Below are 27,322 nucleotides of genomic sequence, written 5' to 3'. Positions count from 1 at the left end.
CATCCCCGCCCACTGGCAAGAGAGCTCCCAGCACCGCCAGCTGCACAGGCGCGCGGAGGGGACCATAAAAGCTGCAGCAGAGAAGCAGAGCTCGCCCACCACCCGCTGAGCCGCAACCCACCATGCACGTGAACGGCAAAGTGGCCCTGGTGACCGGTGCAGCGCAGGGCATAGGCAGAGCCTTCGCCGAGGCTCTGCTGCACCACGGTGCCAAGGTAAGGACTTCTCCGTCCACCCACACTCTGGAGCCCCTAGGATGCAAAGCCCCAGGCTCACTAGCAGAGTTCCAATGCCGCTGGCAGAGAACCCGAACTTGGATCATCACATTCTGAAGTCTAAGAAGGGAGCGTCTTGTTTATTCATTGCTGAGCGTCTGCGGCTCGGGGGCAGGAGCTGCACATAAGACCTGCTCCCTCTCTCTTCTTATTTGTAGGTAGCGTTGGTGGATTGGAATCTCGAAGTAGGCATAAAGTGTAAAGCTGCCCTGGATGAGCAGTTCGAATCTCAGAAGACTCTGTTCGTCCAGTGTGATGTGGCTGACCAGAAACAACTGAGAGGTAAGACATAGGGAATCAATCTATAGACTCGGGAATATGCCCTGAGCAAGCAGCAACCTGAAGACTGCCAGGTAAGAGCCCTCGAGCCTGAGCTCCAGCCTAGCTCTATCTCTCCGGAGAAGCTGCGCCCTTCTAGCTCCAATGGATAGTTTGGACTGTTGTGTTTCTTTCTGACAATTCATGGCTATAAAAACTAAGGGAAGACAGGACTCCCTAAGAAATCCTTTTAGTTTAGTTACTTGGCAGCACATAATGTAATCAAATGTCTTTTGTGTATTCGAAGACATTGCTGCTACAGTAATTACTCAGTGAGGGGACAGGCTGAGGAACTGTGGCAATAGCTCTCAGAAAGCTAGGAGATGCAGAGTTAATGACAAGCAAATGTGCTTTCTCTTAAACACTTCAGAGTATAAGCTCAAGGGCCAGGGTCACAGGCAAACCAAATGCTTTTGACCAGATGTTTTCTCTGGGTCTTCCCCCACCCCCACCCCCAACCCCCCCACCCCGCCACCTAAGATGGCTCTTAAAATAATAACTGTGTGGTGTTAGAATTAAAGAAGAAAAGACGCTATCGCCTTTCCCCAATGTTTTCCTGTTTTTCTGTGATCTCTTAAAATAGACATGTGAAATATCAGGAAGAATATTGGCGTCAGCAATATACACTGGCTATGTATAGAGGGCTCAAGGAATTTTCATAAAGCAAATTTCCCAGGAGAAATATATAGAAAAACATATTGGTGTTTCACAAGGTGTTATTCCAAGGAATGGAGTAAATTGGTAGGCACATTTTCAATCCAGAAGTCAGAAAACTTCCACCAGGTTTACTCTAGAGTTTCTATTAAAGGGTTACTGAGGTCCTAGGTTTCTTTGATGTTAGATATCCTGTGAGTAAAATGGACTGACAATGAATCTAAAGATAAAGGAAACTGTATTAAAGAGAATATCATTAAAATGTGAAAGTGATAAAATGTCAGGCAAAATATTGTATGCATGAGTAGGACATATTTTTAAGAGCAGTCATACTCTTAGTCATACTCAAAGTCACAGAACATATTTTGCCAGAGGATAGTTTTATTGATAGCATATTAGTGACATTTAGGTTCAAAGAAGACCCAGCATTCATGCTGCTGGAATTGGGATCAGTATAGATAATTTATATAGCTTTACACATGATATTTAATGTAAGTTACTTTGCCAATATTCAAAATGAGTACTATAGCTATGAGCTTCCTTAAGCATAAGTAATTGTGAAGGGAACTCAGACATATAACACATGATCCTGAAGGTTTATCAATTATAAGAATTCCACCTGTTGTTTAGAGAGGTACAGACATAAAATTAAAGGGTGACAGCGATTCTCACAACTTCAGAACTTAATGCTGCCCAAGACCTTTAAAACTGTTTAGATACATTGTAAAAATACGGAGTTGAAAAGATTCCTCATCTAGAGGTGTTACTGTACAAATTAACAAATGAAACAGCACAGAAAGCATGGTAAAGAGTATCATACCATGTAAATGTCAGAGGGAGCTCAACTTTGAAGTCATGTAGCCATGGAAAAGTAGATGGCAGCTAGAGAGAGTGTTCAGTGGCTAAGAGCACTAGCTGCTCTTCCAGAGGTCCCAAGTTCAATTTCCAGCAGTCTTATAGTGGCTCAAGAAAAGCAGATGGCACAGAGCACTTTGGTAAAATCAAAGCAGTGAGCTGGGCAGTGGTGGCACAGGCCTTTAATCCCAGCACTCGGGAGGCAGAGGCAGGCGGATCTCTGTGAGTTCGAGGCCGGGCTGGACAGCCTCCAAAACAATACAGAGAAACCCTGTCTCGTAAAACAAAAAATAAATAAATAATTAAATCAAAGCAGTGGCAACAAGGAGGGCAGAAAATTAAAGAAAAATCATACATATGTATTTGATAACTTAATTTCCCATTAAGTGGGACTGTCCCTGTAGAGGAATGAACATGAAATCTAGGATAGGAGGGGTGGGGGCAGATTAATATTCCTTGAACTTTTCTGGAACCAATAAGACTTAAGAAATGGTTACAAAATTCCACTAAAAAGTAAAAAAGTTTGTTTTATTGTTATTATTTTTGTTGTTTTCTAATTTGGCCCAATGAGTACAAAGTGATACTTGTGCAAAAACTTTGACAATGTGCTTAACAATCAACTTGCACGCTAATTGCCTCCCCTAAAATATTTGATGGTTGTTAAAAACTCAATAAATTTACTTCAGCCAAGAAAAAATTTGGGTTGATCTACCTATTTAAAGAAGTCCATGTATTCACCTGAACGGCTGGAAATACATTTCTGTAGTGTGAAAGAATAAACACAGTTGCTGTCTATAGTCTGAAGTAACAGAAGTAGAACAAAAATGACCAGGGAACTTGTTAAATATATAGAACTATATAAAAAGATTCTTAAAGGAATATGAGCTTCTTGTCAGGCAGTGGTGACACACTCCTTTAATTCCAGCACTTGGGAGGCAGAGGCAGGAGAACTTTTGTGAGTTTGAGGCCAGCCTGGTCTACAGAGTAAGTTCCAGGACAATCAAGGATACACTGAGAAATCCTTTCTCAAAAAAAAAATGAGCTTCCCAATACTAAGGTGGTAAAACCAACTTTGAATTGTCTATAGAGGGTTTACAAGACTTTGATATGTGCTTAGACAAAGCAATGAGTGAGATTCAAGTCTTAAAATCTACATAAATTTCCCAATTCAACACAGTTTTATACAAAGCCATAATGTAAAGTAGTAATGATAATAGGAGGGAAGAATGAAACAGTAAACACGAAAGTAACATTAACATGATGAAATCAACTGATTCATATAAAGTAAACTTCTACTTATTCAGACATTAAAGATTTCTGAAATATGGTCATAATAAATTTAAATGCATGAGTACTTGAGTTAGTTTAATACTTCAAATACACAATATAACTTATTAAAGGGGGTTATTTGAGGGGCTAAGGGCATAGTTCCTATGGCAGAGCTCTTTTCTATAATGTGTAGGTCCTAGATTTAACTCTTGCTGCAAACAAACACAAAGAATGTGTGTTATTGTCTATACCAAAGAGTTTCAATAATTTCTTAAGAAAAGAAAGATACTAACTACACAAACTGATCTCAAGAGAGTTCATAGTTTGGGATGCTCACTTCTCTAATATTAACTCCATCAATTTATTGATTATAGAACCCTATATGAATTCAAATCACCTAAGTATATGTTGAAGTCAGATTTTGATTTAGTAGGCATGCAATAACTATACTTATCTAACATTTATGTAACTCTAGGTGATAAATTTATCTACAGACCATTTATGGAGAACTATGTTATGAGTGGAATTCTTACTATGTGGTTAAACAGATTTAGAAATTCAGCCAAACTTGATGGTACAAGCCTGTAATTTCAGCTATGGAAGCTGAAGCATGAAGACTCCAAGTTTAAGGATAATCGAGGCAATTTAGTGAGACCCTGAATCAAAATAAAAAGTCAAAAGATGACTAGGGATATAACTCAGTGGTAGAGGGCTTGTCTAGTATATCAGGTCCAAAATTCAACCTTGTAGTACAACAATAAAATTGAATAATAAAATAAATATCCTCTCATAGGAAATCATTTAAACACATGTATGGAAAATGAAAATATTTGTCTCTTTTTTATTAGATACTTTTAGAAAAGTCGTAGACCATTTTGGAAGATTGGATATTTTGGTCAATAATGCAGGAGTGAACAATGAGAAAAACTGGGAGCAGACACTGCAAATTAATTTGGTAAGCTATATTAGGCTTATTTATTCATTAAAGTATTCAGTATTAATTCTTTATACATAAAATGTTATTATTATATTTATAGAACGCCAATTTTGACCTTCCATGTAAAAAAGTATGTTAGTAAAAGCTAGCAAATAATCTTAATATTAAGATACTTTATATTTGTAATTACGAAAACATGTCTTAAATATTAGAGAGAAGCAAAATAATACAATTCATTAATGACATGAAATATGTGAATAAGTGAAACTGAAATTTCAGTATCTATAAAGTTTAATTAAGATACAATCCTGCAGTCATTGTTATGTATTTTTGTGTCTAGACTTTTTTTTTTGCAATAGTAGCAGACTGAATGTTGTGACAAAATCCTTATGGCTTGTAATGCTAAAAATATTTACCATCTGGTCCTTAATCCTGACTCAACTAACTTATTTGAAAAACAAGTCTTAAATTCTGGAAATAGATCAGAAAACAAGGTTAAGGAGACTATTAAATTTTATTGTTAGTATGACTTTTGTCATGAAATTCAGTAATTCCGTGTGTGTGTGTGTGTGTGTGTGTGTGTGTGTGTGTGTGTGTGTGTGTGTGGACAAGCATGTTCTTTTGTGTGATATCCACATTTGAAGATGAGCTACCTCTGAAGCAAACTATGAGTAACATTTTAAAATGAGATTTTCAGTTCATCCAATGTTGTACAAGTGGATAGATTATGACATTTTATGAACACCTTCAACATAAGGCTATTGTAGTTTATAAAACCCAAACCTTTGCCCGGCATTGCAAGAAAACAAGAACAAAAATAAAACATAAGAGGTGTGTAGCTAAAACAAAATGTCAGATGGATTTTATGCAGGGCCAACATGCTCTGGCCCAAGTTCTTACAAATTTGCAGAGCAGCCAAAGCATCAAGTCCTGCACAGGGACTTCGCGTGTGAGAATGCAGTGTACTGTTTCATGAGTTTCTTCCTGGGGATAATAAGCTTAAGAATTGGAGCCATGGTTTTTGTTCTGTTTTGTTTTGTTCTTCTGAGGACTGAGTTCAGGGCTCATATATACAAAACAGATATTACACCATCGCCATGTACCACCATCCACAATGCATCCTCCTGAGAAATCTTATCCAACATGGTCCTCCCCATTCTCATAGAATGCTACAGTGGATAAGTCCACTAGAACTGTTTTTAGATATACAACTTGTGCTAGCACACATTAAGTTCTTTGAGGACAGAAAATTACCTTTTGTGTTCTTACTGGGTAGAAGACAAAAACTCTTGACAAATTAATATGTATTAATTGAGTGTGCCTCCCTGTATTTTAGTACAGTCTTTGGTGATTCGCCAAACCATCCCATGTGTCCTTGCACTTTCATCACTATATTACCAGTTTCTTATTCCTCACCCTCACGATCTCGCCGGTCTTCCCACATAGGGAAAGCACTCATTCTATTGTCTCACTAGTCATTTTTGAGCTTCTCCCTTTATCTTAAAGAAATGCCAGCGTCATTTGTAATCCCTCAGAGATCACCAGGAATGTCCTACATAGAAAAAAATGTTTGCAAAAATCACAAATGATCATTCTGGCAATAGATCAATGGCAGGCAATAGATCCATGACAATAGATCAATAGATCAGGAGGATGCATTGGGGATGGAGGTACATGGAAATGATGTAATATCTGTTTCATATATATGAATCCTGAACTCAGTCCTCAGGAAAACAAAACAAAACAAAAAAGTGCTCTTACCAGCTGACCCATCTATTCAGCCCCAGCTAGTTCCTGTTTCTAAGCTTATTATCCCCTAGGAAGAAACTCATAAAATAGCACTCTGTATTTTCACATATAATGTCACTGTGCTGTACTTAATACTTAGCTGCTTTGCATATTTGTAATAACTTTGGTAGGTAGAATTATTTTAAATATTAGTAAAGAAACTTTAATGAACATAAACAATTCATCTCCACACAAATGAGAAAAACAATCTAATTTTGATATATAATTGACATATATTGAATCATTTACTATAGTCAAATGAAAAGCAAAATATAAAGCTGTTTTTGATTATTTTCTTTCTAGAAATACTAGTTGACTACCAATTTTCTCTGAGGAAAAAGGGGGAGGCATATTTGAAGTTAATAAAAACCTAAGTTTAGTTCTGAATCTAACAATTTATGGACTCTTGCTTTATATCTCTGATCTTGAATTTCACAGATGTGAAAAGAAGTTAAATTTCCTACCTCTAACCACCATTAAGCTTAAATGGAACATAATTTGTGTGAAGAATACAGCCCCATGTTATGTAAGAGACATTCAATAAAGCATATTTCCCCTCTAGGTATCAGAATATATATTTGTGCATGACCTCCTTTTTATAAGAAGTGGATTCTTCTGCCTTATTGTACCTCTAATAAGGAGATGAATTGAGAAAATATGCAGAACTGTTGCTGATTTTTTAAAGTTTATCATGCATTCATCAATGAGAATTTAAGAAAAAGACAAAAGCATGCTGTTTGAGTTAAGCCCACATTGGGGTCAGACATATAGCAGACAAAAGACACATAGTGGGGAGAGTAACATCAGAAATAGCATGAAAAAAATTCAAAAGTGTTACACAAAGCATACAAGACTCTGCCCAGCACCCAAAGGACAACAATGAAAGAAAAGAATAAAGGAAAATTATTCCTGTCTGAGTCAAGACTCAGAAACATAGGCTGACCCAAACAGAACCTTATGGTGCCGTACTAGGTGCTGTACTTGGGGTGGGAATTCTGGGAGGGAAAAATGCATTGTTTCATTAAAGGGTGAATTCCCCACCCCCATTGTTTTTAATGTGTGTCTTTTTGTTGGCTCCAAAGGATATTAAGGGCAATGAAATAACTATTTGCTGTCATTGATACTCTATAACAATGAAAGTTCTAGTTGAAGTACATTAGGAAGATTTTGCTAAATTGTAAGTATCTCTACCGAAGTATAAGACATAATATTCAGCACTAAAACAAGAAACTTAGACATGAAAAATTAAACAGTGAAGGGGATTTCAGAAAAATAGTCATCTCTACTAATATTCTTTAAAAATTGGCCTGCAGAAAATACAAGGACCCTAAAAAGCAAAGTCACGTGATTTAGATGCCACAATATTCTCATTACAATGTAATGTGAAAACCATAAACTATTAAGTAGAGTAGAGGGGAGTGACATGAGGGAAATGGAGAAATGATAGATTGGTAATTTTAGTATTGAAAAATATAGGTGTATGTCTCTCTGAGTGTGCATGTATGTACACCATGTGTGTGTGCTGTAGAAATATGTGGTGCCTGATAAAAAGGAGACCAACAATTTGAATATTACCACCTGTATAGATGCTTTAGTTACTAGAGAGTTATTCCTAGTACAGAGGAATTGAAAGGCATGGATGTAAGTTATAGACCACTGCAATTAACAAAATATTCTAACACTTGGAATAGGATTTACCTACAATTTGAGTATTATATATGAAAGTTTACTATTCACAATCAAAAGTACTGAAGGAACATGTTGATTTGGTCATTTTATCAACAGTTAAAGAATTTCTCCCTTCTCTATTTGAAGTTAGAGAACTTTTTGTTGAAATCAAAAACAGAATTTTAACTACATTCACAATGTATCTTAAATAATACCACAGACCCAATTTATTCATTTTTAATTATTTTTTTAGGTTAGAAACAACCTTGTTTCACATGTCAATCCCAGTTCCCTCTCCCTCCCCTTCTTCCCCACCATCCCCACCAGGTTCCCTAGTCCCCCACACAATCTCTACTCTGATCCCCGAGGAGGGTGAGGCCCTCCATGGTGGATCTCCAGTGACTGTCATTTCATCCAGGGCAGGGCCTAGGCCTTCCCTCAAGAATCCCAGCTGAGAGAGCATCCCATATTGTGGCATAGCCACTCAAAGTCTATTTGTACGCTAGGGATAAATACTACCCAAGGCCCCATACATTACCTAGGCCTCCTCACTGACATCCACATTTAGGAGTAGAGACCAAATTTATGTCCTCTTTCATCTTGAAATGTCACACAATTTTATCTAGATACTTGATTCAATGATCCAATACATAAGATATATAGCATTTCTCAAAACCAAGAAATACTAACAAGACATATTTCATTCTATGACTTTTCTAAAAGTTCATTGTGTCTGGGGGGGGTAGTGTGTGAAATCTGGAACAAGGAAAAGATTGTTATAGAAAGAAATGAAGATATCATTTGTATACAACCCAAACTTAGATAATACTTGAAGTTTCTTCCATCAACACTTTCATTTAAAAAGTTAATCAGTTCTTCAACTTAGATGGTTGAGAAAAATACTCCCTTGTCCTCATCTATAGAAAATACAAAAATGAATCTTGCCTTTTAAAACTAGGGAGCTAGAGAGATGGTTCAACACTTAAGAGCATTGGCTACTCTTGCAGAAGATATAGGTTTGGTTCTCAGCACCCTCAGAGTGACTCACAACCCTATGGAACTCCAGTTCCAGGGACCTGATACCTTCAAAGGTACCAGCCACCCACATGATGCTCATTCATACATGTAGAATAAAATAAATATATTTTTTAAAAAATAGTTTAAAATTGAAGCTTAAACTTTTGTTCATATCTTGCCACAACTGCAGATTTTGGAAACACAGAATGTCAGCAAAATTTTAAATATCAGAATAAAAGCACGCACTGGTGTGTGTAACCTAGAACCTTACTCAGGCATGCTGAAGAACTGGGCAGAAACTAAACGAATCTAATTGATTTCAGTAATTTCAGCCATGTACATACTTGTTTCCTTCTTATATAATCCATTGTTTTCTTTTTTCATTTAGAGGGCAACTGTTATAAATTATTTATTGTCTTACTTAACTGGAAAAATGCCTTACATGAGTAGAATTTTGGCTTATTTTTGTTTTGTTGTTGTTCTAGAAATATACTACAAAAAGAAGTTTCCCTGAACACTACTAAGAAAGTACTTTTTAAAATTAAAAGAATGCAAACACAAATATGCTCTATCAGTTTCAGACTCAGGGCCTTTTGACCTTTTTCTCTGCATTTCTGTTAAGCATAGATAAAGAAAGAATAAAACAGTCCAAAGAGAATTTTTCATTTTTGAAAAGCTTAAGCAGACATAGAGAAGAGTTATTTCAGAGAATAGTGAATTCTTACAAGTTAGAGTAAAAGCAGTAATAGTATCCACTGAAGGAGGCAAGCGGGAAAACAGTAGGCTGACTATCAGAACGAAGCCATTAGTGTGGTTAATAGCATTAAGTAGTAGATATGTCTTAAGACTGTGTCCAAGTAACAGAAACTCCCCACTCAAACTAGAGCTAGAAAAGAGTTATGTGATTTCCCCAAACTGAAGGTCTTGGGCTTATCCCATACTGTATGCTTCTATCTGTCTAGTCTCTTTTCACTCAACAACCTGTCATCTTCTGCTCAGGTTTCATCTTCATGAGACGAGTAGCGTGGCTGTGCTTCACACTGACTGAATATTTACCAAGCAATGTTAAGGGAATAATGTAGCCACTTTGTCATGTCATTCCTAAGAACAACAGAGACTATCACTGGTTTCCATTCTTCACCTCCTTCTTGCCAACCTCGGGTCTCACTAGCCATACCTGGCACATACTCTAGTCTCCCAACATGGCACTATAAAGAGAGAGGTCACTTCTATTGTGTTACATAGAGAAGACACATACAGATGTAAAATAAATAGCTTCTTCCTGTAATCCCAACACAAAGGAATCTCTTCAGCAAGCGGTGCTCAAAGGACTGTGGATACACATGCAGAAGAATAAGGTTAGATTTCTGTCCTTCACCCCATACAGAAACCCACTCATAATGTTTCTGAGACCTTAGATAAGATCTAAAACTCTGAGACTCTTAGAAGAAAATACTCATCAAATACTTTAAGATACACGCATAGGCAAGAGCTCTCTGAAAAGGACTCCAGTCCTTGGGAAATAATAGTAATAATTAACAAGTAAGATCTGCGAAAGTCAAAAATTTCGGCACAGCAAAATAAATAACCAAGAGAAGAGACAGCCTATAGAATGGGAAAAATTCTTTCCTAATTATTTATCTAAAGGAAGATTAGTTACCAGCGTATATAAAGAATTTGATAAATTCTAATAGTTAATTTGGTTTATACACTACGGTGCTCTAAAAATATTCTTGATAGTTCTGTTTTAATTTTTTTTGACTTTATAACAAAGCGTTTTGATAAAATCTACCCCACACTCTGTCTTCCCCAACTCATCCCACCCCTACCATTTCTCCCGTCTGCTCTCATGAACTCACAGCAGCTGTGGTTTCCTGCACAAGACCACGCGAGTCAGTATTCCTGCACTGATCATGGAGGCACCCACTGTGGGGGTGATACGTCTGCACTACCTCATGTTGCTTGCCTTAGTAAATCAAACTTGTGATCAACCTTGTAACCAAGATAATCGTTTGTTTTGAAGTCAGTTAAACTGATGCACTGAATACTCTACTCGTTTGATTTGGCTTGCCTTTAATAAAAACAAGATAACCAATCTTGAAAAAAAGAAAAGAAAAAAGAACTCAAAGGAAACAAACGCAATCTCAAAGTAAAAATCAAAACATAATAGTAAATAGACTAATGACATGAACAAACAGTTCTCAAACTTCCACCATTCTTAGCCACCAGGAAAATGCAAATGAAAACGAAACTAAGTCAAGGGAAAGCAAATAAAATAATGTTTACAAGGATATAGGGGAAAGGGAACCTTTATACACTGCTGATAAGAATATGCATGTTTGCAAATGAAAATTCAGTTTTATCTAAGCGACTCTAACCGAAGAAATAAATTACTGTTAAGGGTAGGCTACATGCCCAGGAGTAGATATGCCCAACAATGTTGTTGTGGAGGGAGGAGGGAAGGGGTACTATGGTTAGTATGTAAAATGAATTTTTACAAGGATTAATAGTTGTATCACTTTTTCCATTATTGTTTCTGGATTAGGTTTCTGTTATCAGTGGAACCTACCTTGGTTTGGATTACATGAGTAAGCAAAATGGAGGTGAAGGTGGTGTCATCATCAATATGTCTTCATTGGCAGGTAAGAGAAATTCTTATTTTAACAGGAAGTTTTTCCTGCTGGTAACTTGAACCACAAAAGTAAATCTGTGAAGTATATGGATCATCAAGACAAGATTGAATTGAATCTGAGTCTTGTTTGTTTTCTTAACTATTCCTTAGATATTTCTACACACACAGAAAATTTGAACAATATATCTCTTACTTCTTTATAGTGGTATTGTGTGTGTGTGTGTGTGTTTCCAGCTACTGTTTTGTAAATATTATTTTAATACTTCCAAATAGTAACACGTGTGCAAAATATTTGACAAAATAAAAACTATTAATGGGATATAAACTATCTCTAGTCCCTTGTGAATTTACTAAGAATATGTAATTTTAAAACTTGATATCATCGGTACTGGTTGGTGTATGCTAAGGTGTTAAGCAACATCCACGCACCCTGGTTTCAATAAATAATAAGTTTGGGCAATATCTTTATATTATCAAGGGCAAGATTTTTAGTACTGAGTACCTAATCTATATACAGCAGTTGAGAAAAAGCTGGCTAACAGAGGGTTTCGCCTTTATCACGGAGCTTCTAGAGCTACTCTGCACTTGAGAGACTCCTCCCTGTCCAGTAGAAGGAAGGAAGGCACATAGAGGAAACATTACTGCTCTTCCACTCCCTCCTGCCCAAGCCTTGACAGACATTATTGTGCTCACACTCCAGTATAGAACTTGATCTCATGGTTCATCTAGCTACTTAAAGTATCTTGAAAAATTGATTCCAAATTGTGCATGCCAGAAAAAATGTTTTCAGTGGACAGCTTTTCTTTTACCACACTGAAGAAGAATTGAGGCTGCACAAGCAATCCAGTAGTGATTTTCATTCAGAGTAAAGCGGTTTAATATCAGCTAAATACTGTATTCTTCAATGATAGCCACATATATGTGGGGCAACTCAGTTATGTAACTGAACTTTTAAAAATTCCAGTCAAGGATGGATGTATTGCAGAAGCTGAGTTAGGAGGAAAAAGGGAGGACTCAGAGTTAGAGGCCAGCCTAGCCAGCAGCAATGACCCATATCAAACAAAGGAACAACAACCAAAGTTCTAGGAATAGTTAATCAAGGCTTATAGATAGGTGCCATTGAAGTCATAATATTTAAGAAACCTGATCAATGTTGATAGCAAGTCTAAACTCTGTATGTTCAAAGTATAAGAAGACCTTAAATTACCTTCTTAGTCTCAGTGCAGTAACTTCAGAATAAGAATTCTCTCTCTCTCTCTCTCTCTCTCTCTCTCTCTCTCTCTCTCTCTCTCTCTCTCTCTCTCATACACACACACACACACTCACACTGCTGTTTTTTTCTGCCTCCGACAGTATTAGGGGAGTCAGGAGTGGCCAGTAGTAGTATTTGGAGGTGTCTATGATGCAAGTCAATCCGTAATTCTCATTCTCAGAATTTTGATAATTCCTTCAGAACTTATAAAAGTACCATTTGTATGTTTATAAATATCCTTCTTTAGGAAATCTGAAATGAGACTGACATCTCATTTTCTGGGTTGCCTAAAGTGAAAATGACCCCCTAATGTAATGTGGTTACAAACCTAACTGATAAAGCATTAAGGACAATTGGGTTCCCCCCTATGGCATATACTTATACATGACAATGCTTCAATTCTAAGGATACGCTAAAAGGCCCTGTCCCAAATGTTACTTTTAAATGAGAGAGGTGGGATTGGAAATTTGGCTCAGCAGTTGCTCTTGCAAGGACCACAGTACCCAGCAGCTGCATCAGGCAGCTCACAGTAATCTATAAAAATAAAAATGACCCTCTATAAAAATAAATGAGATGGGAAGCCTGGGGTAATAGGTCAATAGTAGAGTGTTTACTTTGTATGCTTGAAGCACTAGGATAAATTCCTAGTATGAGAAAGAATTGGAGAGAGAGAAACAGGGAGACTATTCTATGGATAGTCTTTATACAGCCAATTGAGTCAGCAAAGCTTGGAAAACCATGGATACTACATAAATATACGTGGATCCCCTTATCTTTGTGTCAGTGGAGGCCTTGTGTGATTCTTAGGAAGCTTGGAATGGTTGACTTAATACAGCACTGTATGATAAAGATTACGAACTATATAAATGAACTTAATTGACTCAAGGAGCAGCAATGGAGAGAGATACATGATAATACTACTGTCATCTTTTCCAGCTAAAATGTTTAAACACACACCCGGGCGCACTTCTTGACATTAATTGTTTATTCATGCATTAGCTTTCTTTCATTATAGTCAAATACCTGGGATAATTCACTCAGAAAGAAAAAAACTTAAAGGAAAAAGACTAGAACTGAGTTCTGAAGTTGTAGGCCAAGTTCAGCAGATAGGATCTCGAATCCTCTTATAAGGGCAGTGCATTGTGGAAGAGTGAATGATTGACCAGAACAACAATATCCCAATAGATAACTATCAGGGTCCTCCATTCTCAATCATGAGCATGTCACCAGTGACCTGAGAACCTCTTCAAAGGTCTCCTCCTAAAGGATTTACTATCACTCAGTCGCACTGTCCTCAAGATAAGATCATTTACATATTAACCTTCAGAGGACACTGAGCAACCAGACTACAGAAATTTAGTGATATCGTAAACACTGCGTTTGCCATCTCCTCTGGTTCCAAGCATAAACCTGTGAAGAAAAGTCCATAGTCTCTGCTATGAGCATGAGGACAAGGTCATATAGTTAAGTGTCATGTCCCAGCCCATGCAGCCAATGCACAACATTACTGGAATTCACACCTGAAGTCTGATGCAAAACATACTAAACTCTAACCCTTCATCCTTATCTATCTCATATGTACATGGATTATGAGTCTACCTCTTTATCCAAGACTGAGCTTATGAAAACCATAAAGGAAATTGTAGTCCTGCCTTGAATAAATCTTTTCACTTTCCTGGTCCCTCCAGGACTCATTGAGGTGGCAAGGAGGGAACTCTAATCTCAAGGCTATGAAACTTCAGCTTTTCCTTCTTTGACACAAGTTCCAATGTGTCATCAAAAGGCCCTCAATCTAATGATGTTCATTTTGCTTCCTGGGCTAAGAATTGTGTTCGTCATATCACTTGCCCTTGGAGGTTTTTCGTTTTGTTTTGTTTTGCTTTTGTTTTTTGCCTATTTCAGACACAAATCTACAACTATGTATGAACTTTTGTTCCTGCAGGTAGAAATTCAGTGATCTGATTGTTCTGGTTTTAAATTAACTATCTAGCCTATAGTCACTGCAAGCTCCTTCTCCCTTTGATTTTCATCCTAGCATATAAGACACTGCATTTCAAAAGACTAAGCAATGGACTAAGTTTCTCTTTGTCCACTCTGCTGGGTTCTCAGCCCTCTCCTGTTGTCCTCTGCTTGACCAATGCAGACTCCACACCAGCATGCTTTATATCCTTAGCCTCTCTCCTGCTGCCACTCTTCCCACCCAGAGTGCTCCCTAACATGACGTCACTGCCAGAGTTTTAAAGCAGTCTTGCATTTTATAAAATAATGTCTAATTCATACACAGTAGGTCCTTTTGATAAAATTTCAGAGTGTAATCCAAACATTCCAGAGGAGTAGACAGGAGGAGGGTCACTCTGAAGACAGTGTCAGCTCCATGGTGAGACCCTTGTCTCCAGGGGGAAAAAAAGGTTAAGCCTGTAGCTCAGTAGACCACTCACCTAGCATGAATAAGCACGTGTGTGTGTGTGTGTGTGTGTGTGTGTGTGTGTGTGTGCATGCGCTTGCAGGCATATTGACACACAAGTGTACACATAAACAACAGAGTATTAAAATAATACAAGGTAAAAGAAGACCCCTTATTTATAATTTTCTCAAGAACTATATCAAATATATGACCTTGAACCATAGTACATAGATTGAGATCATCAAACAAACAAATTAAAATCTTAGAGGAATTATTATTAAATAGAAAGTACTTTTTTATCTTATTTTTGGATTATAATTGCATTATCCCCCTCCCTTTCCTCCCTCCTTATCATATACCCTGTTTTGTTTTCTCTCAAATGTTTTTTCCTTTTTTTAATTTAAATTAGAAATAAGCTTGTTTTACATGTCAATCCCAGTTCCTTCTCCCTCCCCTCCTCCCTTGCCCCCCTCCGATCCCCTATCCCATCCCCTGTCTGCTCCCTAGGGAGGGTGAGGCCTTCCATGGTTGATCTTCAAAGTCTGTCCTATAATTTGGAGCAGGGCCTAAACCTTCCCATGTGTGTCTAGGCTGAGATTGTGGATTGGGCACCCAATGTCCATTCATATACTAGGGATAAATACTGATCCACTACCAGAGGCCCTATAGATTAACCAGACCTCCAAACTTACGTACTTGTTCAGGGGGTCTGGATCAGTCCTATGCTCAAGTGTTTATGAGCTCCCCCTTGTTCAGGTCAGCTGTTTCTGTGGGTTTCTCCAGCCTGGTCTTGACCCCTTTGCTCATCACTCCTCCCTCTCTGGATTCCAGAGTTCAGCTCAGTGTTTAGTTGTGGGTGTCTGCTTCTGCTTCCATCAGCTACTGCATGAAGTCTCTAGGATGGCATATAAGGTAGTCATCAATCTCATTATCGGAGAAGGGCATTTAAGGTAGCCTATATCGACAATTTCTTAGATAGTTAGTTCTCTCTCAAATATATGACCCCCTTTTTCATTAATTATTGTTACATGAATATATATATATACATATATATGTAATCTCTAAATATAAGTTGCTTATCTATACAATGTTTCTTGTATCTATGTTTTCCGGGCTGACCGCTTGGTAGTGGATAACCAATTGTCACGACTGCTGCGCGGCCTGTGTCCGAGACTGGAGAAGACTCTTTCTCCCTTTCAAAGTGCTTTTATCATTCACTTCCTGTTTGTTTTCCACACTTCCTTTACAAGTTTTTGGTTTTGGTTTTGTTCTTTCGGCTCACGCTAGTGCATTCAGAGCTGCAAGTCATATTCAACTCATCTGGGTCAGCCCTTACAATTTCCTGTAGACATGCAGAGTCCTTCATCGCCATAGTTGTCACAATGGCATGGGCAGAGAACTTAATGAGTAATGACCACTGATGCAGTTTTAAATGCAGTTAATGGGTCTAGCAAGCAGAGTGAGATGAGCCTGAGTGGAGCAACAAATGTGCTTCTTCTGCATCTCCAGAAGAAGTTCTGGCCATTGCTGACCACACGGACTCTTCTATAGGAGTTTTTGTCTAAGCACAGCATACATAATGGCATAAATGCTTATTCATACTGATTTGTTAGTCTGGCTGACCATGAGCCCTCAGTATCTGCCTATCTTTCCTACCCCTCAATTTTGGGGTTACAAGTATACAAGTGTCTGTCTTTGTACATGGATGCTGCAAATCTGACCTAGGGTCCTTACACTTTTACAAGTGCTTTACCCACTGGACTATCTTAAGTTTACTAGTGTTGACAGACATAAAAGGTGGTATTAGGCTTAAGACAGTGTTTTAAAAGAACCATCTTGTATTTTATTAGCAAAGTGCATTTGTAACAGTCCATAGTTTGCTAATTAGGATACTGTCCCAGGTTTGTAGTGTTTTAGTAGAGAAAGATACAGTTTAATTTTTAAAGTAGTTAAATGGGTAAATATGTCAATTAATCAACAATTTCAATTTTATATTTAGAGAAAATGACTAATGTTCAAGTATGTTGGCATAAAATAATAACAAGTACTAATTGTATTTGTTAATTTTCTTATGGCTGTAACCAAATGGCTGATTTGAAACAACTTAAGTTTGGAAGGATTTGTTTAACTCACAGTTTAGGGCTATAAATAACTATGCCAGGGAAAGAAGGAAGTATAGTTGTAACAATGAATCCTGTTTACACTGGGCAGATTGGGAGACAAAGCAAATGGAAAGTTGGCATTCATCTGTTCTCTATCTTTCTGTCTCTCTATCTCATTATCTCTGTCTCTCTCCCTCTTTCTCCTCTCCTTTTCCTTCCACCCTGCATCCCCTCTTCTACTCTCCCTCCCCTTTTTCTCTTTCTCTGTCAAAACTCAGTCCAGGACTGAAACCTTTACACCTGTATAGAAATACCCTTAGAGACATATGCAGAAGTATGTCTCCTAGGTAATTCTAAATCTAGCCAACTTGACAATGTGGATCAACTCTCATATTGATGGTTATTATTTGTATGTCATTTTAAGCAATATATATATATATATATGTACTGTAGACCCACAGTAGCTTTTATTACTACCATGGTTTCATCAGGAGGAACCAAAATATGCAATACTTACCTCTTCAGAGTTGACGTGGCTCATGGATTGAAGATTTGACCTCATTCTGCCTGATACCCAACTTACAACCCACTGTGCTATAATCCTTTTCAATACATTTAATTAAAATATTGGCATTGCCTACCTAAGTGATACACTCCTGTCATCCCACCACTCAAAAAAAGGTGAGGAGGATCTTGACTTCATGGCTAGTCTGGGTTGCTACATAATGAGTTCCAGGTTAAGCTAGAATACAATGATCAGATCCTATCCCAAATAAAACTGAAATCAAGAATATTGTTTTCAATAGACTTTATTTTAATAGAGAAGTATTAGGTTGAAAAAATGGGAATGAAATGCAAAGAATGTCCATACATCTCTGCCATGACTTAATAACAGCCTCCTTCAATATCAGCACCCTTTCTACAGTGATACATACGTTGCTATAGATAAATATACCATGACACATTTTTTACAGTACATAACTTACATTAGGATTCATTATCCTACAACCACCACCAGCACCACCACCACAACCACCACAGGAACACATATTTGAATAAATTAAAAGATCTTCAAAATGGATAAGAAATATAGTCTTTATTTTCATCAAGCTTAACTGAAATTTAGCATTCCCTTGATCATGAATGTAGACATGGTATTGTAACTTCTTCTTGAGGTTAATTTGGTGTAGAATTGAACAGATAACACTGACTCATACTGGCTATTCCCATTTTGTATATACTGCATTCACTGCTCTACCCATTCATCCTTCCCCTATCCAGCCCTGGCAAGCATAGACCTGTTTCTTGTCTCCATAACTTTGCCCTTTTTTAGGAAGTCATAGCTTGAATAATACTGTATGTCATTTTTGCAGTTCAGCTTTGTTTCTTCATAATAAACAGTTTAGTTTCTGCCTCAACTGTTCACAGCTTGATTTCTCATTTATTTTTAGTGCTGAGTATAGTCTCCCATGCTTCATGCATTCATTTACTCATAGGATGATATCTCACTTGACTCCAACTTTGTGCAATTACAAATAAGACCACTGGAAGCATCCATACAGGTTTTGTGAGGACATATGTATTCAATTACTTTAGGTCAGTGCCAAGGAGCACAATTGTGTTTTAAAAACACATTTTTGTCAAAAACTGCCAGGCAGACTCCATTGTGCCTGTACCGTTTTGCATTCCTACCAGCAATGAATAGAAATTCCTATTGTTCTATTTTGCCAGCATTTGTGACTGTCAGCGTCTGAATTTGGGCTATTCTAATTAGTTCTGGCTAGAGAACAAGACTTTACGTATGGAAATAGTTTGTGACTGCCTGTGTGCATGTGACAAGGAGTGATCAGTTGAGAGCATGTTATCCAAGGTGGAAAGAGGACCAGATTCAGCACTAAAAAGTGAAGAGGACCCTCATTTTAGTTTTCAATTTCATGACACATACATTAAGCATATTTTCATATACCACTTTGCCATATATATATATTATCTTCTACAGAGAGGTAGTTTTTGTCTGTATTAAAAAGTTTTTCATCTCTTTTCTGTTAAGTTTTAAAAATGTATAGGTATATTTAGTTAACAGTGGTTTATTCATATATGTTTTAGAAGTGTTTTCTCCCAGTCTGTCTGAAAGTTGTTAGTTTCTTGGCAAGGAGGGGGGTGGGAGTCATATTTAAATAATAAAAGTGTTTAGAAATTACATTTTTATATAGTACTAGTCCACCCATTTGTTACATACATTTTAATTTACATATGTTTGCTTTGTGCTTAATTTTACTTATGTATGTATTGGAATTCAGTGCAAAACAAATGTTGAAATTAGTATACACATAATTTACGTAAAGAAAACTGGCAGGAGAGATGAGGGTGACTAAAACAAAGCTCTGTGTCAGGCATGCCTAGCAGATGAGGGGTTTTTGTTAGAAGGTCAGAATATAAACTTGAGGATAATTGGCCCCATCTGTGGGCACGCACACGATACAAAAAGAAACTGGGAGGCTGTGTTTTCGCTAAGAGTAGATAAAGTCAGGCAGAGCAGGAACACACATAAAACAGAGGGTCAGGGACAAGTCTGTAGTTGTTTGGCATGCTTGCAGATCTAGCCAAGCAGAGAAGTCAATTCTTCCAAAGCATAACTGTATTTGCTGCTACAGAGGAAGAGATCTAGCCAAATGAAGGCAGAGCTTAAACTACCTTCGAATGGAGTCCCACTATACCCACCCTGAGAAGCACTTCAGATCAATAATCTCCCCACCCATTCAAAGTGTGGAAGGCAATAACTGCAATCAACTCCCTCTGTGTGATGGGAAAAAAACTCCCTTTAACCAAATCATCTACATTTTGACCAAATGTGTAAATGGAGGGTAGAATCCTCTTTATTTTTAATTTTAACAACACAAAACTGGGAACAGCCCAAATATCCACTGCCAAGTGAATGCTTAGCTTAGATAAATGTTACATCATTCAGTGAATTGCTGTTTAGCAGAATAATAATAGTAATAATGATAATAGTAAGATACTGATGAATGAATCCAACATAGTTATCACAAATGAAAGAACCAGACCAAAAAGAAAAACCAAAACAAAACCACTTCAATGATTACATGTGCATAAAATTCTAGAAAATATAAAGACTAACAAAAAGCATATCAGTAGTTTCTTAGGTGGAAAAAGAAGGGCAGGAGGAGAGAATTAGGAAGAATCATAAGTCGATGGACTTGTTCATTGTCTTAATTATGCTCACAGCTTCATTTGTTTGTACATGTATCAAAACTTATCAAATTGTGCCCCTTAATAATGTGCTGTTTAATTTATGTCAATTATAACTCAGTAAAGCTGTAAAAATTTAAATACACATAAACTTAACTAGAACGTTAAAATAAAATTCATAAAACCCAATTCTATTTTTCCAAGGGGAACAAATTCACTTGGGTGTGGTAACTCTTGCTTTTAATTCAAGTACTTGCAAGGATGAAGCAAAAGTATTGAACATTCAAGGCCAGTTTATGCTACACAAAAAAATTTGAGGCCAGTCTGGAGTACATCCTAGAACCTTGGTTTTTTATTTGTTTATTTGGTTAGTTTGTTGATTAGTTGTTTTTTTAATAGTTACACATAAAAGCAAACAAGCTCATTGGCATTCCAATTTCATTTATAATTCTACTTCTAAAGAAATGACATGTGTATTTTGTGCTTGCTCATGACCACAGTCAACAAAACACTAGTTGACATATTTCTCCTATGTGATACCTTGAAATAGCTTGAGATCATAAGTTTGTCAACTCTACATATGTAACAAAAATTCATTCATTCATCATCTTTGATAACATTCATGAACTATATCCTTGTTGTTCTCATGGCTCTGTCAACTAACCTATCTGTGCCTAAGAGTCACCTTTTGTTTCCTGCACAGGATGTGAGCACTGTCACCCAAACACTACCTGTGTCCTATATACCTGTAACAAATAGGTGATGCAGGGAACATAAACAGAACCATTTGACTACGCCCTCTTGTTCTCTTTATCTTACACTTCTAACATCCTTGTGTACCCAGTGCAGACACTGTAAATTCTTGCTGACTGCCACTGATATATATCATTAACTTGCACATTTCACTGACCCAAAACAAGAAGAGCAGCATGTTCTAGTATCTTGAGATCACTGGGTACTAGGTGTGATCTGCCATCTTCAGGGATTTAAACTGCTCTAGAGCAAACATGCTTCATAAATGGGAGCCTGGAAGGCACCCAGGGAGTGGTTAAGGTCCACATTTATTGCTGAACTTCAGCATGACACTCTCAACTGTGTGGTGGTATTATGCGACTAGTTAGCTGGGTGGAGACTGGCATATCTCAGCAGAATAGTTTAACACTCATTTGACTTCTGATATGAATCTCACAATAACCAGGGGCCAGTTTCTTCACTGAGAGGAATTACATATTTAAAAAGAATTGTTAAAAATGCATCACTTGATCCAGGCAAGGTAGTGCACACCCATAATCCTGGTACTTGGAAGGCTAAGCCAGGAGGATTACAAGTTCAAAGACAGCCTGGAATACATAGTGAGACTGTCTCCAAGGGAAAATGAAGCTAATGAAAAAAAAAACTCATTAGACATGAAAGTAAACAAATGAGTGTTTAGTTTTAACAGATTCGAGAAATAAGCTTGGCAGTAACAGTCACTCAATTAAAATAGGTTCTGTGGGATGGTTGTTTGTTTGGGATTGTTTTAGGTTTTGCAGTTGCACAAGGATATCTGGTTTCATTTGAATGTATTTTCCATATTAATCTTAAATTGATGCGACTAAAAACCATCATGTATGTAGTCTTTAGCATATAGTTCACTTTTTAAAACATCAATTTAGACATATTCTTTCTTTTTCAGGACTTATGCCTATTGCACAACAACCTGTTTATTGTGCCTCAAAGCACGGCATAATTGGATTCACACGCTCAGCAGCGGTGAGGAAGTCATAACCGCAGACTCTCTTCCTCCTTGCCCTACTAAATGAAACCCAAATTTTATAGACTATAAGAAAAGAAGTTAATTCAAAAACAAAATCTAGCCAAAAGATGGAGGAGACATGTTCTTAAATTTTGATAGTAAAAACGTTTTTGGTCATTTAAAAGATTAAATAAAGAATATATCACTGTAAAATAGGGAGTGGTGGGTGAAGCAAACGAATATTTAAAGGTTAAATAATGGGGGATGCTCTTTGTTTTTGCAATTGTGTAATGATGATGTCAGGAGTCCTTAAATAGCACACTTAAATAGAATTCTGCATGCTGTTTGGGAAATGCATTACAAAGCACAAACAACAGAAAAGGATCATTGCAAAATCTCTGATGGTGCTGGATAGGATGGAAGGACTGGAGAGATAAAGTGTTTTTGCATCAACAAAGAGAAAGCAGAAGCAGAAGCATCAGTATTAATCATCCCCAAGAAGGAAGGCAGTCTTTACTATTAATTTGGGTTGATTAGGCCTCAGAACTTGATTTGAAAATACTTCAATTTTCTAGAAGAAAATAAACCATTACAAAGCAGAAATTTCACATTTAAATTTATGACTATTTCTCCAGTCAGCGTTCATTGTTCACAGCAGTTACGAAGCTACTTGCAAATGGTGAATTAGTAAATACTGAGCCATCATTTCTGAAAGAAACAAAAGGTGAAGTTACTAAAAGCCTGAGTTCACAACATCTTTGTCAGCCACTCAGTATTCAACCTTGTTTCATGTGTGTTTCTGTTCAATGAGAAGTAACCTTTATATGCTGTAGAAATTCTCACAAGTAGTAGAACTTCTATTATAATGTTTGGCTCAAGAGAAATGTCAGTTGCTTAGCTTCAGGTCCCCAAAGAGTTCAGTAAAGAGAGCAGCTTAGATAATTTTCTAATCTTAAGGGTTTTCTTTTAAAACCAGTAATGCAGTGGAGCTTTCATGAATGAATTCTGCATGTTTATACATTATGTGCAATTGTTCCTCATTTCAGAGCGTATCTGTTTAGTGTGCTTTGTATCAGCCTTTAGAGAACTTCTTTCAGCCTGTCCTGGACTACACTTCTGCAAAGCTCCTGAAGCCTGTAACTATGTTCTGATTGGCAGATGGCTGCTAACCTTATGAAGAGTGGGGTAAGACTGAATGCCATTTGTCCAGGCTTTGTCAACACACCAATCCTCAAGTCCATTGAAAAAGAAGAAAATATGGGTCAATACATAGAATATATGGATCAGATCAAGGCTATGATGAAAGTCTATGGCATCTTGGAGTAAGTAGAACTTTCCACAATGGACAAAAGCATTATCTTTATAAGCAATCAATCTTTCTAAAGTGTTAAGTCTTAGAAAATGATTCAAAGCTCAAAGTTTGGGATGACAGATATTTTGAAAGGAGAAATAGGCTCGAGGAATAGAATTGTGTTTAAATGTTATGAATTTTGCTTTGAAAACAGACTGTACCTTCAGAGTTAATCAGATTTCTTTTCTAAATGATACTTGCTCACCTAAACTTCAAGCAAAAATCAAGCAAAACCTGTGTGTAATATTGTAAGGCCCCCAAACTTTCATAAAAGCAATCAATTGGTCACCATACACACACAGAGAGAGAGAGAGAGAGAGAGAGAGAGAGAGACAGAGAGAGAGAGAGAGAGAGAGAGAACATGAGAGACAGACAGAAACATGGACACACAATCAAAGAACTGTGTCTAAGTTAGAATAGATGGAGTGACACAAATATGAACTCACAGAGATGGTGGCATCATGCACAGGCCCCAAACGGATCTGAGCCCGGTAGAGTCCCAGCACTGAGAGGGAAAGTGAACACAAGCCCTCATCCCTAAACCCAGAAGGTATCTCCAATTGACAACCACTTGAAAACGAAAATTAGTTTTCTCCAGTGAAGTCTCAGAAGGACATACAAATGAGTCTTAAGGCCAGAACTTATGCCCCCACAGTAGATAGACAACACAAAACAAACTCAATGGCGTTTTCAGAGGGTGTCTCATAATGCTCTGTCAGGGCATTTCTTGAAACCTTATTTTGTATTTTTATGGGGTTTCCATGTATGTCTCTGTGTCTGTGTGTGTTCCTTGAGCTTTTCCTTTGCCTCTTTTTCTTTTGTTGGCTTGTTTGTTTTGTCCTATTCTAGTTTGTTTTTATTTTGTTTATTTTTATTTTATTATCATTATTTTATATGCCTGTTTTATTTGTATTCTAGTGTGATAGAGAAAGAAAGAATGTGAATTTGAGGGGTAGGGAATTGGAGGTGATCTTGGAGGAGTTAGGGGAGGGGAAACCATAATCAGAATATAATGTATGAAAAAGAACATTTTTAATAAAATCTTTCATGAAAAATAAATAATAAAATCCAAATACACTACCCTGGCATAAGGGTATCTTTCATTAAAAAAATGAGTTGTTTTGCAAGATGAGTTAGATGAGTTTTACTCAGCACAGAATTATAACTATTATGTTGGAGTAATCAGAAATAAGATCAAATCTCAGTTTTGACTCCTCTACTGAACTAACTCACCAAATTTCAGAAAATACAGTTTTCTAACATAGAAAAGGGATACCATAACAAATGTAGGGATCTTTGGCAGATCAATAAGATGATACATGGAATGCACTTATAATGGTACTTGAAAAATGATCTTCAATAAATGCTGTTAATTGATTCAATTTCTCCTCCAATAAAGTTTCTGTCTAGTAAGTCTGATACCTATTGGATCTGATACAGATGAGAAAATGATCATTTTCAGCAAAATAATTAATGACCTCAAATGCATTGCACAATGACCACTAAATATGTTACATAATTTACTTAACATCTCAATGAATAAAAACTAAAGGTAACAATAGCTTAATGAAATAAGTCTCCTTATGACAAGTAGTTGGCTGCTGAAGAAAGTATTGTGAAGTTACTGAGTTTCATTCTTTAGTTTCAAAATACAAATGTTTCTTTCCTTTTCAGCCCATCCACCATTGCCAATGGATTAATAACACTCATTGAAGATGATACTTTCAACGGCGCCATTATGAAGATCACAGTTTCTAAAGGAATTCATTTTCAAGATTATGACATCATGCCATCTTGTGTAAAAGATCCATGAACATCTTAAGCATCAACCATCACTGAAAAAAAGCACAAGTGCCTCACTCAGACTGCATCTTTACTAAAGCTTTTAACGAAATGATGTAGTATGAAACCTACCTTTATGTATCTGATGTTAATATTTTTCTAAATGATTAGTTAAACGTGTAGATAAAGATTACGATAAGCTAGGAAAAATACAGTGCAAGCCAAAACGGGGTTATAGTTCATAGTCTAAGGACAGAACAAAGGATATCCAAGACATATTCTGCCTTTCAGAAAATATATTTATCAGTGTAGCTCATAAATATTAATAGTTTTCAGAAATGGGATACTTGAATTGTTATTTAAGTCAAAACAGACCTTAAGTGATTCACTTTGAATGTTTGCACTTCAAAAGGAGGAAGCTACTTTGCAAAGGAAATGTTTAGTAATAAGAGTTTGTACATTATCTGCAAGCTAAACATGTCAACTCTTTGAAGATCTGGTGTGTGGAGGGAGGTCAGTAGTTAGGGAATGAATTCCAGTGTGACCATGTCCCAATAAAGCATCTGATGTATGGGAAAATGATACTGTTATTAACACTAAAGTTTTACAGCCTCAAACTAAGACACTTTTTTCCCTTCCTAAATTTAGAAATTCAATGGATTCCACAAGCCTCAGGAATGAAACTTTTAACAGTTATTGCAAAAAAGGAGAAAACTGTAAAATTTTATTTGTATTATATATGCTATTAAGAAATGAATCAGATGTATTTTTCCTGATTGTTTCTTTGTCGATTTGTACTAATTTCAAAGTGCCTGTCTTTCAATAAAAATCTTTTATTTGAATTAACATAAATTATTTAGTCTTTTATGTACACCCTAGTGGGATGATAAAACCAATTCTGCCGTATGCAAAACTAAAAATGTTTTGTAATATGCTCATATTCATAATAACACAAGGTGAGAATTTGTTCAGCTTTGCTTTCTGCATTGTCTGACATCTAAACATCTTTAAACACACCCCTTTTGAGTAATGTTATTTGTAAGCACTAAATGATATTAAAAAGGGTGAAAGTACACAATTTTCATATCAGTCAGTTCCTCAAAGAAATGCTGTGTAAGTGATTCACTGTGTTTGCAAAATCCAGGCTTCGAAGCTTGGAACAAAATCCACCTATTTGAAATTGATGAGTGCTTCTCAAATACTCTAGTATTAGCATACCTTACATAATTTTAATTCTTCCATGAAGAACTATTCAATAATTTTTTTTCATTTGGCTGCCTACAGTGTATTTTATTTTCATATACATCAACATTGTTACATATATATAATGAGTTTCTATATCATGAAAACCAAGTCTTTACCTAAAAGAAATTATAGCAATTTTTAAGTTAGACAAAGTTTGGAAAACACAATAATAACAATATAAAGATAAAGCATTTTATTCTGTATATGGATGTGTTTAGCTTACAAGTATTTTTTGGAATGTTATAATTGGGCAGGATTTATGTCTCAGGTCAAAGCTACAGAAGCAAGCAAATTCCAGAGATTTGTAAAATGCAAATTCAGTGGTAACACTATGTCCTACCTGGGAGCCTGGCATTATTTACAGAGTCAATTGGGCTCTATTAACTTAATTTTTAAGGTGTAATTTGAATATGAATGACAAGTCTGAATGAAGCAGCACCTAATATATTGGCATGCACCAGGAAACCAGTATCTGTGAACATCTTGTAGAAATGAATTAAAATTAGACACCAATGCCTTTGCACATGATAGTACTATATGTATGTGTAGTGTGACTTACCTTGTATCTTTTCTCCCTATAATGTGAAGTTACAACTTAAACTACTTATTTATGAATAATTATTTTGTATTCACAGATAGCAATGTAAGTTATCCTTTGAATTAATTTTTAAATTAACTATAAATATGCTTAAAATCAAATATTACATAAAAGTGAAATATTATTATGTTAAACATTTACTTAATTGAATGTGGAATAGTTTCTTTAATTGTATTTTTTCTTTGAAACTCCTTATATAAATAATATGTAGTTTTAAATATTTTAAATAT

General features: G+C 36.5%; 1 protein-coding gene across 1 annotated transcript; it reads left to right on the top strand.

The window, feature by feature from the left end:
• Hpgd (15-hydroxyprostaglandin dehydrogenase) lies at window positions 1–26,101 on the top strand. Its single transcript, XM_021230162.2, has 7 exons — window positions 1–215; window positions 434–557; window positions 4,220–4,326; window positions 11,327–11,423; window positions 22,057–22,133; window positions 23,275–23,438; window positions 25,142–26,101. Exons 1-7 carry the CDS (start codon window positions 123–125, stop codon window positions 25,278–25,280), a joined length of 801 nt encoding a protein of 266 aa, XP_021085821.1. The 5' UTR covers window positions 1–122; the 3' UTR covers window positions 25,281–26,101.
• Window positions 26,102–27,322: the final 1,221 nt, after the last annotated feature.

Source organism: Mesocricetus auratus, unplaced genomic scaffold (assembly GCF_017639785.1).
Source record: "Mesocricetus auratus isolate SY011 unplaced genomic scaffold, BCM_Maur_2.0 Super-Scaffold_6731, whole genome shotgun sequence".
NCBI classification, from domain to species: domain Eukaryota; kingdom Metazoa; phylum Chordata; class Mammalia; order Rodentia; family Cricetidae; genus Mesocricetus; species Mesocricetus auratus.
This window is presented reverse-complemented; position numbering and strand designations above follow the sequence as displayed.